Genomic DNA, 16424 nt, shown 5'->3' on the forward strand with positions numbered 1-16424 from the left:
CCATCTATTTAGACAGATCATGCATTTTTCGCTTCGACTTCTTAGGTTTCCAGCATTGAATTTGCGAACGTTTCACCAACCATATTCAACTTATCGTGAATTCGGTGACTTGCACTAATACACATGAGTGTATTTCTTTCTTTTTTTTATCAATGTAAAAGCAGAAGATAGAGATGTACTCAATGCACACTAGTGCAGGTACCCGAATTCGCGATATCACAGCCACTTCACAAAGCTGCTAACTCAAATTGACCATTTTCAGGATTTTTGCTATTTTGTTGGGAATCCTATTTTTCACTTTACACCGGCCCTGTAGGGAATTCTGTAACTCTTACCGACTAATTTCGACATGGTTAAACAAAAGTTAACGATAAATATCGGTACGTGCAATAATAAATGTATATCTATATATATATCATTTTCGGTTCGCACCGATATCGAAAATTTTCGTTAGTTACAGAATACGGGGTCTGATCTAAAAATTGCAGGTAGTTCAACCCCCAAATTTTTAATACTATCAACAGAAGTTTTAGATGTGATTAAAATTCTAGTGATTTTTTGTTTGATTTGTTTATCAGTTAACTCACTGCAAATAGGTCTAGATTTTTTATATCGCTGTAAACTAAAAATGGCCTCTCCACAAGACCTGCGCCTTTTAGAAGGATAAGAGGTAAGTTAATAATGTTAATCAATTATTCGTATAAATCAATAATTTTAAATTATTTATTAAAAAACTTGTTTTCTTTTGTTTACAGCTATTGTTCGAGAACATGGTTCTAAATGGTAAGTTTCATATTAAATTAAATTTTCATTTATATTATAAAAAGCATGCCTAGTCTATAAGCCAGATATATGTACAATTCTTTGGTTGGTTGAAAAAACTAGCAAAGAATTGTTACATAATCTAGCTTATAAAATATCTTCAATTATTCTTTAAAATAAAATTATATATTATTTTTTTGAGATGGAGAAATACAACCTCAAGCCGGGCCATCGGGTGGGAGGCAGAGGCAATTGCCTGATTTGCCACAAATAGCTCTGCCTCCCACTCAACCTATGGAAGAGGAGGCACCACCACCTTCCCCACTGCCTCACCAAGCAGCTCAGCTGCCACCACCACCTCAAATGCCTCCGGCAGCTCAACAAAGGGCAGCAGTGGTGCGCATTGCTGCTGCAGCACAAAACCAAGGTAAGCTACAAAGTACATAATATCACTTAAACTAAGAGTAGTTTTTAAAAAATTATTATCTTTTTCAGGGCGAAGACCACACAATAGGTCTGGGAGGAGGGGAAGAAGCTACCACCGACCATATGACTACAGTAAATTAGTCGGTTTACTGTATGATATGGCATACCAAGGAGGAGGAAGAGGTCGTGAAGGAAAAGAATATAATGGGAGACAAGGGGAACAAGGAGAACCAAGAAACGAAGGATACGGAGGTCAATAAATTTAAAGAATATATACTATTATATAATCTTTAACATTTTAAAAATAAACATTTTTAAAATATAATTGAATTCCTTTTAACTTCTCATTCCTTCCAAACTTATAATAATTTATATACAAATACAAATACAATAAGTATAACACAACCAACCTACAATCTTTAGCAATCTGCATTCTTAAATAACAGGATATTTCAGTAACCTTTGAAGTACAATTAAAAAAAAAGACTCAAGAAAGTACTTGTGTTTTAATAGAAGCTTGACCTGAATTAAGGAATAAGTAAATAAACAATTAATTTTTATCTATATACATTTTAAGCAGATACTTTACTATGACCTGAATTAAAGAATAAATAAACAATTAATTTTTATCTATTTACATTTTAAACAGATACTTTACTATAAAAAGATAAGCCTTAATAGTATACTATATGGAATTATTAAATTTATTAAATTATATACATTACCATATGGTAAAGTATGCATAACTCATTAATTATACATATTTTACCATATGATAATGTACATAATTTAGTAAATTCAATAATACCATTGAGTATTTCACTCAATTTTACAGAATTTCATTCAATGAGTCTCATCCTTAAATTACGGCTGAGCAATGTATGACGTTTTTCTGAACATTGGCTAATTCTTACTTTGCCAATCTTTCAATACTTTCATCTTTGCCTGTTTCAAGTACCAGAATGCAGGAGTGAAAAGCCCAATTGTTGATTCAACTCCAATAGTCAGTATGTGTGCGAACCTTTCTCCTTGGATTTTTAATTCAATTGTAACAAATGTATTTAAGTCAAAGCACAAGTATTACTATTTGCTATAATACACTTGCACAGTGACTGTAAAATACTAAATGATAACATCTGAGTAAACCTAAAATCAAATTCATCATTTAACAATCTCAATCTTCAAAGAAAATAAATATTTGAAGAAACCTGAAGCATCTCAGTTACTTACCAGTATTTGATGTTGACCCATTTCCATTTTCTTTATTTCTTGGTGACCTAACTTACTTGAGACTAAAGATCTGTAATCTTTGAATGTCTTTGCATCTTTTGTAAACATCTATTATTGTATAATTAGCTCAAACCATAGCACTGGTTAACTTGTATTCTACGTAAATAAGGGTTATTTGGAATGTTTCACATCTTCCAAACGAGCATTATCATAATTTAATTTGAAATATTTGTTTGTATATATATGATATACCTATCGGACAGTTGAAACCCACATCAGTTTAAAGAAAAGAAACAGTTAAATATACATTCTGTTAATTATTTCAATACTGGGAAGTTTAGCATATGATTTTTAAATACCTTAACAATATCTTGCAATTAATATGCTCCTGATAATCACTGATGCATATATAAACCCACAAAAAACAAGCTTCGCTTGTAAAAAAAGGACGGCAAGTACATAAGTCGTAACTAGCATGATTAAAATATAGTAATATAAAGTATTTTAATTAAAAAAATAGTGAAATCCAAATGTTAGGCAAGTATAAATTTTTACCATGGCGAAAATTGAAATTTGGAAAAAAGTAAATAGTAATAAAAAATTACTTGCCGGGCCTGTAATATCCATGTGTAAGTCACTATCTTTGCTATATAAGCGTTGCTTCTCGTAAGTTAAAAATGTGGCTATTCAATACGATTGCATACAACGGGCCCGGCAAGTAATTTTTGTATTACTATTTACTTTTTTCCAAATTTCAATTTTCGCCATGGTAAAAATTTATACTTGCCTAACATTTGGATTTCACTATTTTTTTAATTAAAATATTTTATATTACTATATTTTAATCATGCTAGTTACGACTTATGTACTTGCCGTCCTTTTTTTACAAGCGAAGCTTGTTTTTTGTGGGATCTTAGAACGTTTTGTAAAAATATAGGAATTAAAATTAAAAATTATTTTAATTAATTCAATCTAACAAAACATTTTCCAATGTTCTCATCGTTCCATAATGTAAAGCTCCAATTCAAGATATTTATTTATTAATATATTAAATAAAATACAATATATTACAATGATGAGCTCTTATCATAATTACACTTTTAGAGGCATTTAACCTAGGATTCAATGACTGTTTGAATTATATTTTCAACATCTTATACCCAAAATCACCTTAAAGCCTTTAGCTTTCAAGAATATGCTTCTAATTTAACTCTAAATCCACCTTTTTCTTAGGTGTTATTCTCACTATCAACTTTCATTTTGGCTCTTTTTCTGGTAAACCAAAGACATTTATATATTCTTTTCATTAATATAAACTATAAAATATATACCAGTTAATGCAATGGAAGCCTATGTTTTTTAGGTATACTGCTTTCAGTTTCCTGAAGTTACACACTGTATGCTCTATTACATGTGAAATATTGAAATCATGAATTCCTTTCATATTTACACATTTACATGATTTTATTATAACTTTCATCAACTATGTTATTTCTAATCCCAAATTGTATGCCCAAAATCTCTTGCAAGCACTTCACTCTCAAGGATTTTCTTATAAATTAACTCATATTCATCCATCATTTTATTAGCTGTTTCCCTACACATCAACTTTGAATTATTGCATTTTCTTCAGCACACTAGTGCCATTTATATTTTCCTTTTATTAATATAAATTCGGAAATACACCAATTCATACGATGGATGCCTCTCTTTATTAAATATACAGCTTTAAGTTTCCTAATTTTATTCACCGTATGCCTCATCACATGTAAAATATTGCAATCATGAATTCTTGTCATATTTTCACATCTATATGATTTTATTATAATATTCATTAACTATTTGATTTATATTTCTAAAACTTTATGTCTGAAATCACCTACAAGCCCTTCACTTTCAAGAATTTGCTTAGAAATTGATCCCTTTTTTTACCTTTTTCTTAACTATTACTCCCAATATCAACTATGAATCAGGGTTCTTTTTCAAGCAAACTATATAGTGCCATTTGTATTTTCTTTTCATTAATATAAACTAGAAAATACATAAATTAATGCAATGGAAGCCTCTCTTTTGTGGATATACTGCTTTCAGTGTCGCAAAATTTTTCACTGTATATTCTGTTGCATGGAAAATATTAAAATGATGACTTCTTGTGATGGTCTCATTTCTAGATGATGTTATCATTATATTTATTATTTAATTAACTTATATATGCCAAAGAGTTTATTATGCCAAGAATCACCTGCAAGCTATTCACTATTAAATATTCGTATCCAAATTTTGTAATTTCTCCACCTTTACCTTACGTTTAACTCTCAATATTAACTTTTCATTATGGCTCTTTCTATGGTAAACTAGTATCATTTCTGACTTCTTCTATTAAATATTACAGCTCAACCCTGCACACAGACACAATAAACACGTTATTGTAATTCAATCTGAAATAAAATCTCACTAAGTACCAAAAAATGTATTATATATTATATTATAAAATTTAATGTTATTTTTATAAAAAATTACATTTGAATAATTATTTTGGAGATAATAGTAATTTGTTTCTATTCTGATTAGGGAAGCATAGATAAATATTTGGTTATAATACTTTTTTATATTATAATTGAATATTAAATAACGATTAGAAAATATTCATCTACTTTTCATTAATCGTAGTAATAAGAAAGTTTTATTATCTCCTGGAAAATTGTTTGTATATATAATAAGCAGAAACTCTTCTTGTCTCATGGAAAATTATTCTTATATGTGATATAACCTATCAGGCAGTTGAAATCCATACAAGTTTAAAGAAAAGAAAAAGTTAAACATGAATTTTGTTAATGATTTCCATACCTAGATGTTTAGCATATGTTTATCAAATATCTTAATAATTTCTTTTAATTTATATGTTCCTGATAATCATCGATGCACATAAATGTTGAACGTATACTTCTCCTTGGCACAGTGTTGATAATAAGTAAATATTAATCTTGCTTCATCCGGTCAGCTCTATCATCAGCAATGAAATTGGCAATGGAAATGTTCTGTCTCAATTTAATCTGAATAAGCGATTTCACAAATACCAAACAATATATGACATATTATATTGTAAAATTCATTTTTATCTAATCGTAGTAAACAGAAACTTTATTACCTCCTGGAAAATTGCTCATATATATGATAAAACCTATCGGGCAGTTGAAATCCATATGAGTTTAAAGAAAAGAGAAAGTTAAACATGAATTTTGTTAATGATTTCCATACCTGGATGTTTAGCATATGTTTATCAAATATCTTAAAAATTTAATTTAATTGATATGCTCCTGATAATCACCGATACAAATAAATATTGAAAGTATACTTCTCCTTGGCTCAGTGTTGAAAATAAGTAAATATTAATTTTATTTCATCCAGTCAGCTCTACTATCCTCAGCAATGAAAATAGAAATGTTCTATCTCAATTTATCTGAAAAAGAAACTTCACAAAGTACCATAAAGTATATTAACATCTAGTATTGTAAAATGTAATGTTATACTTATCTAATATTTGTCGACACCTTATGTCATTATTATTCGAATTCATTTGTCATTTTGAAAATTTAACACATTTTACTAACATAGCAATGATTAACCTCACTGTATTAAATATAAATAACCTCACATTACAATTGACAGTTAACAGTAGTCGCCGGATTAATTATATCGATTACATCGATTTTATTTGATAGTTCACAACACTGGTTTTGTCGTTGAGTTTAACCGGTTGGCAACGCTGAGAAAAAATGATGTCATTTTCCTCTTAACGGCCAACTTCAGCCCGAGACATACATTCTGGCTGGAGAAGATGACGAAGAAGAATCTTAATTTTCGATATATATATAGCTAACTGAGTATGATATCTCTGGATTGCGTGAATCGATTTTGATGTTCATGGGCTCAAATGAAAGCTTGTTCAAAACTATTTTAAGAAAAGCTTTACTTGAATCATGACAGTGTATTATTCACGGAGAAAAATCGATTTAAAAATTGAGACGGCAAAACTTGCTGTATAAGATACAGTAGTGCCTCGACGGCGGTATAGATACGTCTATACCTACTTTTATGTACTTGCCGTCGAGACACTACCGTGTCTCTTGATGTGGAAAGTATACTTCTCTTTGGCACAGTGTTGAAAATATGTAAATATTAATCTTACTTCATCCAGTCAGCTCTATCCTCAGCTATGATGCAATAACCACATTATATTTTAATTTTTCACTCCACACAGCTCAACCCTTAGCAGTTAGACAATAAGCACATCACTATAATTTAATCTGAAATAAAATCCCACAAAATATATTACAATTTATATTATAAAATTCATTGTTATACTTAACTAATCTGTTGATTCTTTAAGTAATTTTAAAAATCCTTTGAATGAGTATGGTGAGTACGAGTATAACCTGACTGGATTCAAATAAGAACAGTCTAATCATGTTCTTTCATTTATTTATTATAAAACTGGGTTCAAATTATTTTAAGGTTAATACTGTCAATCAAACTTGCAGCTTAACCTGATTTACCGTAATAAACGAAGTAAATCATATATCGCTGAGATACACACACAGGCACACTATTTACAATTGTGTGCAACTATATTTACATTTACGTCTACGACGTCACTAGCATCTACGTTAAGCAACCAACTTCAGCCCGAGACATACATTCTGGTTGGAAAAGATGAAGAAAATTATAAAGAAACATCTGAAATTCGATATATATTGTTATATACATACAACTACTTATAATACTTTTCTCTATTAACCTAAAACCTAGCCAATAACTTTGTAAAACTAGGAATATCACATTTAATCAATTTAAAATTAGTTAAATTAAAAAAGGCTTCGATTGCATTCTGACCAAGCGCCGTGTGGCGTCATTCGTATGCAACCTGAACCTCTTTCTTAGGCAACAGTACTTCCTTGTTGCCAGAGCCTCATAGTGCGTGTGGCCAAAAGTCTTAGTCAGCTATTAGAAAAATCGGCTTATTGACGCACGGTCGACTTAGTAACCATTGACGCACGTACGATTCCCAAAAACAATACCATATATGGTCATGAGAATCGATGCATTGTGAGGCAACGACTTGACTGTTTGGCTCCTGATCGATCAGTCCGGCGCAGCAGTATCTAGAACAAGTCATCTGACTTTACCTGAGCATTAGCTTCCAAGTTACTCTAAATTAAATCTAACTTCAAATTAGATAATTATTTTATTAAAACCTCTAAAACGTATATAACTATTAAATTTATTTTATATAATTGAACATTGTAAAATAACTCTACAAGGACTGAATAAATGTAGTTGTACCAAAGTACTTGAATTAGTTTGTCACGGTGTGAACCCATAACAATATGTAGCTAACATAGTATGAGATCTCTGGATTACATTAACCGATTTTCATGTTTATGGTCTCAAATGAAAGCTTGTTCAAAATCAGTTTAGGAAAAGCTTGAGTTAAATCATGACAATAGATCATTCATGGAGATAAATTGGTTTAAAAATTGGGACGGCCAAACTTACTGTATAAGTTACACGGTAGCGTCGGCGGTATAGACATGTCATTATCTACTACTTTTATATGTACTTGCCGTCGAGACACTACCGTGTCTCTTGATTGTTTATTACTATCTACATTAAATATTAGCTCAAAGTATTATTTATTATAATAAATAAAATATAAATTTGATTTATTTGTTTTAGCCACATATATTACAATTACTAAAATATCTTATATTTATATCTTTATTCATTATACATTTTGATAAAAAATGTACAAGTTGTAAAAGTTGTAAAACGATTCTGTCTAGACATATAGACCCGTTACTTCAAACTAGAATTAATAAACTACTATGTTGACGAAACACTCATTCGATACCTGACCAACTGTCATAATTAAACCCACTTCCTCTTTTTGACCAAGATACATCACAGCTTACTGCAAGTTCCACAGATTTCTCTGCCAACCCTTCATTGGATCTAATAAACATTTATATAATTACTCATGATTATTTGTACAATTTTCATAAATGGATATGTATCACAGCAATAACATAATAAGGTAAGCTGTTATGAGTGTGCAATGTCTGAAAGTACCGAGGTTCAATATTTAAACTTATAATTCAACATATGCAGTAATTGGTGATTATAGTATTATCTCTTCTTCATTTATTTAAATTATCTACTTAATATTGCATATATTCAAATCAAACTTTAATATTAAGCTTAAATACTCACAGGGAATTTACACCCCTATACAGATATCTGAAATTATAAATACAAATAAGATACTTACTTTGAACCATGCTTTTCCATAGTTAACCTTTTTTCTTCTTTTAATGCTTGCTTGCAACTGCTGTCTGCTGAAACTTTCAACGCTTTTTCTATAACAAGTTGATGACGTCGAAGTATACTGTCATTTATTTCAGGTATGTTTAACTCCGTAAGTAACGTGTTCAGCTATGATGAGCCTATACCTGCTTCTATCAATGCTAAAAATAATTATAAATATTACTGAATAAATTATACATTAAAACCGTATACAGTATCAAATTAATTTGTCGGCATTCCAGCTAAATTCTCTGAGTAATTCTGTAGCCTATACAACCAATACCTGAAACTATGGGGAAATTGCTGCAGAGGTATATGCTAGAGAAGCACGAATTGAAGTTAATTGAAATATTTACAAATAAATTTGGCACAGTGTAACGTACACATTGGTAAATTTACATACAAAAATATATTATAAGATTCATTACTCTCTCTAATGTAAATAAAATTAAAATGATTATCTTACCTGCAGCAACTTTGAAATTTATGGGGTAATGACGTTTTCGATAGTCTTCGATTTTTAGATCTCCTAATGCAGATGTGTGAACTAAACATATGCGTAGGCATTGTCGGCAACGTACTTCAAAAACGCTCGCCAATCCGCAAACACGTTCATTTTTGCAATCTCGTAAAGAAATAGGTACATTGCAAGCTTTGCACCATAACTCTTCCGCCAAATTAAATATTGAAGTGATTTGACTTCCTTCGACTGTACATTTATTTTCATCAGAAATAGTATTTTGATATTTTCGTCTCTTACATGCATTTCTACAATTGTTTCTCCACTCAGTTTTACTTTTTCTTTCAAACTGTCCTTTATATCGGTGCTGTTGTTCATACGCAATTTTAATACAATTACAGTGCATCCAATTCATTGCAAATGTTACCAACTGACAGCAAAATAAAAATAGTATACTTCCAGCGATGTTGCCAAGTTTATGCAGATGTTTATGTAACTATAGTATACATATTGATATACTAGTCATAATAGAATCTATAATGATAATATTTTTGCACAATTTATAATAAAATTGAGTTTAATTATATTTATATTGTGTTATTTATTGTAATATAGTCGTAAAATATTTTATTTCCTTGAGTAAAGCAATGATTTTTATCGAACGTTCAACGACTCAATTGCCTCGCAAGAACTACCATAAATATTCAAGATTAGTACACATGCTAAACGCAAAGGGTAGCCAGGCTGAAAATTTGTATATATATTCCTTCTAATATAAGTAAAACAATAGCACTATAAAGATTTTGGGGCAGCGCTTCCTATTTTGTATAAAAAATAACAGTTCTCTTATGTTGCAAAATAAGTAAAGGTCAAACGCAAAGAGTATTTTCAGCCCAGATACTCTTTATGTTTGGTTTGCCCTTATTTTGGAAGATATGAGAATTTTTATTTTTTAAACAAAATAGGAACCACTGCCCTAAAATCTTTATAGTGCTATTGTTTTACATATGTTTCAAGGAATATATGCAAAAAATTTCATTCCAGATACTCTTTGCGTTTGGCCTGCACTTATTTTGAAAGATATGAGAACTTTTAGTTTTTAAACAAAATAGGAAGCGCTGCCCCAAAATATTTATAGCCCGATTGCCTTACATATATTATAAGGAGTATATGTACACATTTTCAGCCTGGCTACCCTTTGCGTTAGCATGTTTACTAATTTTGAATATTTAAGAATGATACAGTCCGTGACAAAAGTTTCGCTGAGCGTCGTCGGCTGGCCGCCAGTTTCAGCTTCATTTCATAGAGTGATCTATATATGAACGGGTTCGTATCTTTCTTGTAATGATGTCTAATCGGTATTGGCTGTACTAGCTTCATCGCTTCGCGAAGGTTTTGAAGAAAATATTGAGGTTTCCGTTGCATTTCAGGGTCGATGAAAAAACTTCCTGGAATCCTCAGTGTAGTTTCGTAAACCAACTCAGCTGAGGAACAGTTACTGTGTTCTTTGACTGAAGTTCTGAGTCCCAATAAGACTGTTGGTAAAACTTCTGTCCAATTCAGAGTGCTATAACACATTATTGCAGCTTTCAACTTACGGTGCCATCTCTCAATCATTCCATTCGCTGCTGGATGGTACGCCGTTGTGTGTATTTTCTTCGAACCTATTAAATTGCTTAACTCCATGAAGAATTGTGCTTTGAATTGCGTTCCTCTATCCGTGGTTATCAACGATGGAGCACCAAATCTTGCAACCCATGTACGATAGAAAGCTTCAACCGCTGTCGGCGCTGAAATGTCGGCAATGGGAACTGCTTCCGGCCACCTAGTATAACGGTCTATCATAGTGAGGATAAATGTAAATCCGTTGCTGGCTGGAAGTGGGCCTACTATGTCAATATGCACGTGCCTAAATCTTTCATCAGGGATAGCGATCTTTTCATGCATTGTTTTGGTACGCCATTGTATTTTGCATCGCTGGCACTGGAAGCATGTCTTTATCCAGTTCCTGACATCTTTTCGCATATTGGCCCAAACAAACTATTTGCTAATGTTCTTGTATGTAGCTCTAGCGCTAGAGTGTGCAGTTCCATGATTATTTTTGAAAACCTGGAATCTGAGTGAAGGAGGTATATAAGGGCTAACCGTACTTCCTGACACATCGCAAAATAAAGTTGTGCCTTTATCGTTCACGTGCAGCTTCCTGAGCTTTAGTGATGTGGCATTGGCATCTATCATCTTCTTTAACGTCTCATCCTTTTCCTGTGCTTCTGCGAGCTCTTCTTGTGTAAAAACAGTTGGAACGTTAATTTCTTCCAATCTGGATAATGTATCTTCGATTGTATTATCTTCACCTTTTATATAAACTATTCGTGTAGTTTATTGACTGATAAAATCGAGAAACCTTAATTGGCGTGGTGATGTTTTATCAGGTCTCTGTAAGAACGCATACGTTAATGGTTTATGATCTGTCTTAATAATTACCTCTCGTCTTTCGATTAGCTGGCGAAAATATTTAACTGCTTCATACACTGCTAACAGTTCTCTGTCGTAAGAGCTGTACTTGGTTTGCGCGTTTGAGAACTTTTTGGAAAAGAATCCTAGTGGTTTCTACTCTTCTTTAATTTTCTGCTCCAACACTGCACCTATTGCAATGTCTGACGCGTCTGTAGAAAGTCCTAATAATGCATTAAGCTCAGGATGAGCCAACAGTGTTGAGTCTGCTAACAACTTCTTGCATCTGCCGAATGTTTTCTCTGTTTCATCGGTCTAGTGTATTAACTTTTGTCCTTCTTTTTTGCACCAACTAGAAAACTATAAAGTGGGCTTTGGACTGCTACCGTACCTTTTAGGAATCTTCTGTAGATGTTTAACATCCCAAGGAATTTGCGTAGACTCTGAATATCCTTAGGCTTCTCGTATTCTTGAATAGTCTTGACTCTCTCAGGAATAGGTTGTGATCCCTGTTCATTAATCAGGTAACCTATATACTCCACTTGACTAGCACCGAATACACATTTGTCTAAGTTTAAGGTTAGGTTATGCTGATTCAGTCTTTTTAAAAATTAATTCTAAGTGTTCCTTATGCGTTTTCTGATTCGTAGATGCCACTAATATGTCATCTATGTAAGCATGACAGAAATTTAATCCTTTTAGGATATTGGCTAAATATCTTTGAAACGTTTGTGCAGCATTTCTTAACCCAAATGGCATTACTAAAAATTCGAACAAACCAAACGGGGTTATTACTGCAGTCTTTTGAATATCTTCCTCTGCAACTGGAATCTGATAAAATGCTCTGCGCAAGTCCAATTTAGAAAACACCTTGCATCCCTGGAGAGAATGTGCAAAGTCCTGAATATGAGGAATAGGGTACCTATCGAGTATGGTCGCAGCGTTTAATCTCCTATAGTCCCCACATACTCTATATTTTTCAGCTTCCTTGGACACCAAATGGACCGGTAACTACTATGTGCTACTGGAAGGTCTGCAGATATTATCTTGGACCATTTGGTAGACTGCCTCTTTTGCTGCCTTCAATTTCTCTGGATGCAGATGCCTTGCTTTGTCGGTAATATAATGTCCTTTGGTGGTAATACAGTGACGTACTGCACTCTTTCGCTTACCCTTTTTTTACTACAATCAGTTACACCTGGGTAATTCTTTAAAATATCAGCAAATCATACTTGATGATTAAGTGTTGATAGTGACGGAATTCTAGTTAAAATACTAATTCCTTTAATCTCAAGGTCCGTTACTCCATCTCTCAGTTTTCTATTAGTCAGGTCCACCAGGAGATGAAGATGCGCTAAAAAATCTGCTTCAATAATAGCTTTTAAAACGTTTGCTATCACAAAATTCCACACAAACCTTCTTCGCAGGTTTAGGTCCACTATTAGTTGCTGTGTTCCAAAAGTCTCTATGGGTGTGCCATTTGCCGCATATAATTTCCCTGCATCGCACTTGGATTTGCATTGTCTAGTTCTAGGAATTACTAACACATCAGCACCTGTATCGATTAGGAACTCTATACCTGTCCTCTTGTCTGACAACATCAAGCGGCAGTATAGCTTTTTATGCCAGATTCAATCGCCTGTACCTAATCTGACTTATCTAGTTTTCCTGGATCTCCCAGGAGCACGGCTGTACACGCGTCTTTGCTTGTTTCTTGAATCGTTGGTGGTACCAACATAAAACTCTGTCACTTGGTGTGGATCTGTCTTTGGATCTGCTTCTCGACTTTGAACGAGAACGATTTCTTCCTTTGTTAGAAATGTTACTCTCCAGCCTGTCAATTCTTCTTATCAATTGTGCAATAGTCCCTTCAGTGTCTATGTGATGATAATGTTGGTTGGCATCCACCGCATTCACCATTGGTGCTGTTATATTTGCTATTTTATCTGCTAATAGAGCTAGTTTTTTTAAGGGATATGAACTTACCGACAATACTGTTTGCATTTGTGTTGGGAGCCTTGCAGCCACAATGACCTGAGTACTGATTCATCTATCTTATCCTCACCTAACTCCCTCATTGTTCTCAACATTTTTGAAGGCCGTTGGTTACCTAGATCTGTCTGGTTGAGAAGACTACGGAGACGTTTCTCTTCTGATACTTGAAATTCCTCTAGGACCTTTTTCTTCAGGGTATCATACTTTCCTTCAGCCGGAGGGTTGATAACTGTTTCACTGACCTCTGATAAAACTGTTCCGTCAAGCGCTTGAATTGCATGGTGGAATTGTGTTAGGTCCTGACTAATGCCACAAGTAGCGAATTGGGCTTCCATTTGTATGAACCATATCACTGGCTTATCTCTGCAAAACTGCGGAAGCTTAACTGAAACTCGTTCGATTGCACCACGTGCATTAATTGGTCCCGAATTTGCTGAGGTCATAATTGAGTCGATTGCGATTGCAAATACTAATACCGTTACGACTTCTAGAAAGAACTGCATAAGTACTACCAGTATGAATGCTTATTGTCTTCAGCCTTTATGCTTTACTTCCTTCTTATCCACGAGAGTTTGAACGAATACCGGTCAACATGACCGCTTGCTTCCACACGTGAATATAAAATCCCATAAAAAACAGACTTCGCCTGTAAAAAAAGGCGGCAAGTACATAAACCATCTAGTATAAATAATACAGTAAAAGTATCCAATTAAAAAAAGTAGTGGAATCCAAATATTAGGCAAGTTTATTTTTTCACCTTAGTAAAAGTTAAATTTTTGAAAAAAAAAAAGGAACAAAAAAGTTACTTGCGGGGCCCGTAATGTCCATGCACAGTGGGGAATTGAATCGTGTATGAGATTCAGCTATAGCGTAGTACAGCAAATTTCATGTTAAAATACAGAGTGAAGTTAGCCGAACCACAGACGATTCTATTTCTCACTGTGCATGGACATTACGGGCCCGCTAAGTAACTTTTTTGTTCCTTTTTTTTTCTAAAATTTAACTTTTGCTAAGGTGAAAAAATACACTTGCCTAATATTTGGATTTCACTAATTCTTTTAATTGGATACTTTTACTATATTATTTATGCTAGATGGTTTATGTACTTGCCGCCTTTTTTTACAGGCGAAGTCTGTTTTTGTGGGATTTCATAACGTTTTCTAAGAGTATAATATTTAAAAAATTAAATAATTCTTTTAATTTTTTTACAGAATTTAAAGAAAATTTCCACACTTCTCATTTTTTGAAACAACAGCGCTTAACTAATAAAATAATATATATTAATATTGAAATAATATCACAGTCAGCACATTGAATTTATTGATATTTGTAATGCATTCTGCATAAATGAACTTCATAATTAATGCCCCGGCTACTTGTTTAATGTTTTCAGTTTCACTATAATAAAAAATTTGATTAAATCTTTCATAATCAATAAACATACTTTCAACTTATAAAAATAATTAAGTAAAATGTATGTTCTAATTAATTTACATTTTCTGTTTATCAACATTTGACTTTTTACCACAATCTGACCTTGCCAGATTTCACTAGTTTCATCAACTACTTGAGTTGATACTGGGGCAAGACTGGACAAGCAATTCGCAAAACTTTGAATAAGCTACAATCAAGCATATACTGAAAGCTGACATTGTCGTTTTGCATACCACGTTTCATTTAGCACCAATTACTCTCACATTTATGCTGCTAATTCTTGACAAAGGTGACATAGGAGATACATTGGCGAGTCGTCCTTATAACACTTGTGACAGGAATATCGCCTGTCACAGAGCGTTGACTCTGGCGTATTAGGACTGGTGGGCGCGGTCGGTAACTAGCTTACCGGCGCGCGACCCACTAGCCTAAATTATTAATTGGGTCGCCCGCGGCAGCACGTGTCGGGATCGCGGATCGATATCCGCGATCACCGCCCGGGGCGCTGATTGATCGCCGGCACGTGCTCCGTTGCCGCGGGGACTCACTTTTTTTCCGTGGACGTCGTTGCAGGAAGAAGACCGGCGAGACAAAAATCACATAGAGTAGGTATCCGATACCTCCTGCCGCGGCCTAAGTCTTCGTTCACCTATAGCTCGCGCCGTTTCGGTTACCTTGTCCTTTCCCTTTACGTAGTGCATGATCCTGTGAATCCTATTCATTGTCGGAATATCATGCGTGAAGTGAGTGCCTAGGGAAACGAGAGAAGAGGAGCTGCGGAGTCCGTTTGGGCAGTACGAGGGGTGAGAGCAGGAGCTCGAAGGATGAGGTATCGTGGAAACCCCGTATGGGAGAGTACACGGTTGTGTTTTCTTCTTCTTTCTGTCGCCGGTGGGGTTGAGGGAGCAGCTGCGGCCACGGGCGGACCCCCCCCCCCCCCCGTGATTACTCTTTCCTCCTTAATTAAGCCTCGCGGATTGAGCCGGCGTACGCCTTACGCCGTATTGAACATTAATGTTCATTGGCCCGGAGGGTCCGGCAGCCATTCGCAAAAGGCGACGGTCACCTAAGAAAACGTTTTGTTTTTTTTTTTTTGTTTATATATTAAGTTATTCTCATGTCTTTTGGTAAATAGGTGCAGAACCTGATTTTCCGAGTATCGCGAAGTATTAGTTAATTCAATTTAGTGAAATTTTGGTGGATTCGGAGTTAACCCATTTTTATTTACACACCCTGGGAAAAGTCTCAGCCGGCAAGCCGCGGGTGAGCCTATGCGTGGCGCCCACCCTAATTAATATTT

The 16424-nt window shown here is 33.8% G+C and overlaps 2 protein-coding genes across 2 annotated transcripts; one reads left to right on the forward strand and one right to left on the reverse strand.

Annotated features, from left to right (window-relative positions):
* Window positions 1-762: 762 nt before the first annotated feature.
* On the forward strand, window positions 763-1448 carry LOC136774835 (uncharacterized). The gene is made up of 3 exons (XM_066729319.1): window positions 763-783; window positions 965-1189; window positions 1258-1448. The coding sequence occupies exons 1-3, from the start codon at window positions 771-773 to the stop codon at window positions 1446-1448; spliced, it is 429 nt and encodes a 142-aa protein (XP_066585416.1). The 5' UTR covers window positions 763-770.
* A 9833-nt stretch (window positions 1449-11281) lies between these two features.
* LOC136774836 (uncharacterized) lies at window positions 11282-14133 on the reverse strand. Its single transcript, XM_066729320.1, has 6 exons — window positions 13761-14133; window positions 13432-13653; window positions 12928-13286; window positions 12475-12682; window positions 12087-12263; window positions 11282-11595 (listed from the first exon to the last, which is right to left on the reverse strand). Exons 1-6 carry the CDS (start codon window positions 14131-14133, stop codon window positions 11282-11284), a joined length of 1653 nt encoding a protein of 550 aa, XP_066585417.1.
* Window positions 14134-16424: the final 2291 nt, after the last annotated feature.

The sequence above is a fragment of the Prorops nasuta genome, unplaced genomic scaffold (genome assembly GCF_024137725.1).
Source record: "Prorops nasuta isolate Cenicafe-Biocafe unplaced genomic scaffold, Cenicafe_Pnas_1.2 PNAS00007, whole genome shotgun sequence".
NCBI lineage: Eukaryota > Metazoa > Arthropoda > Insecta > Hymenoptera > Bethylidae > Prorops > Prorops nasuta.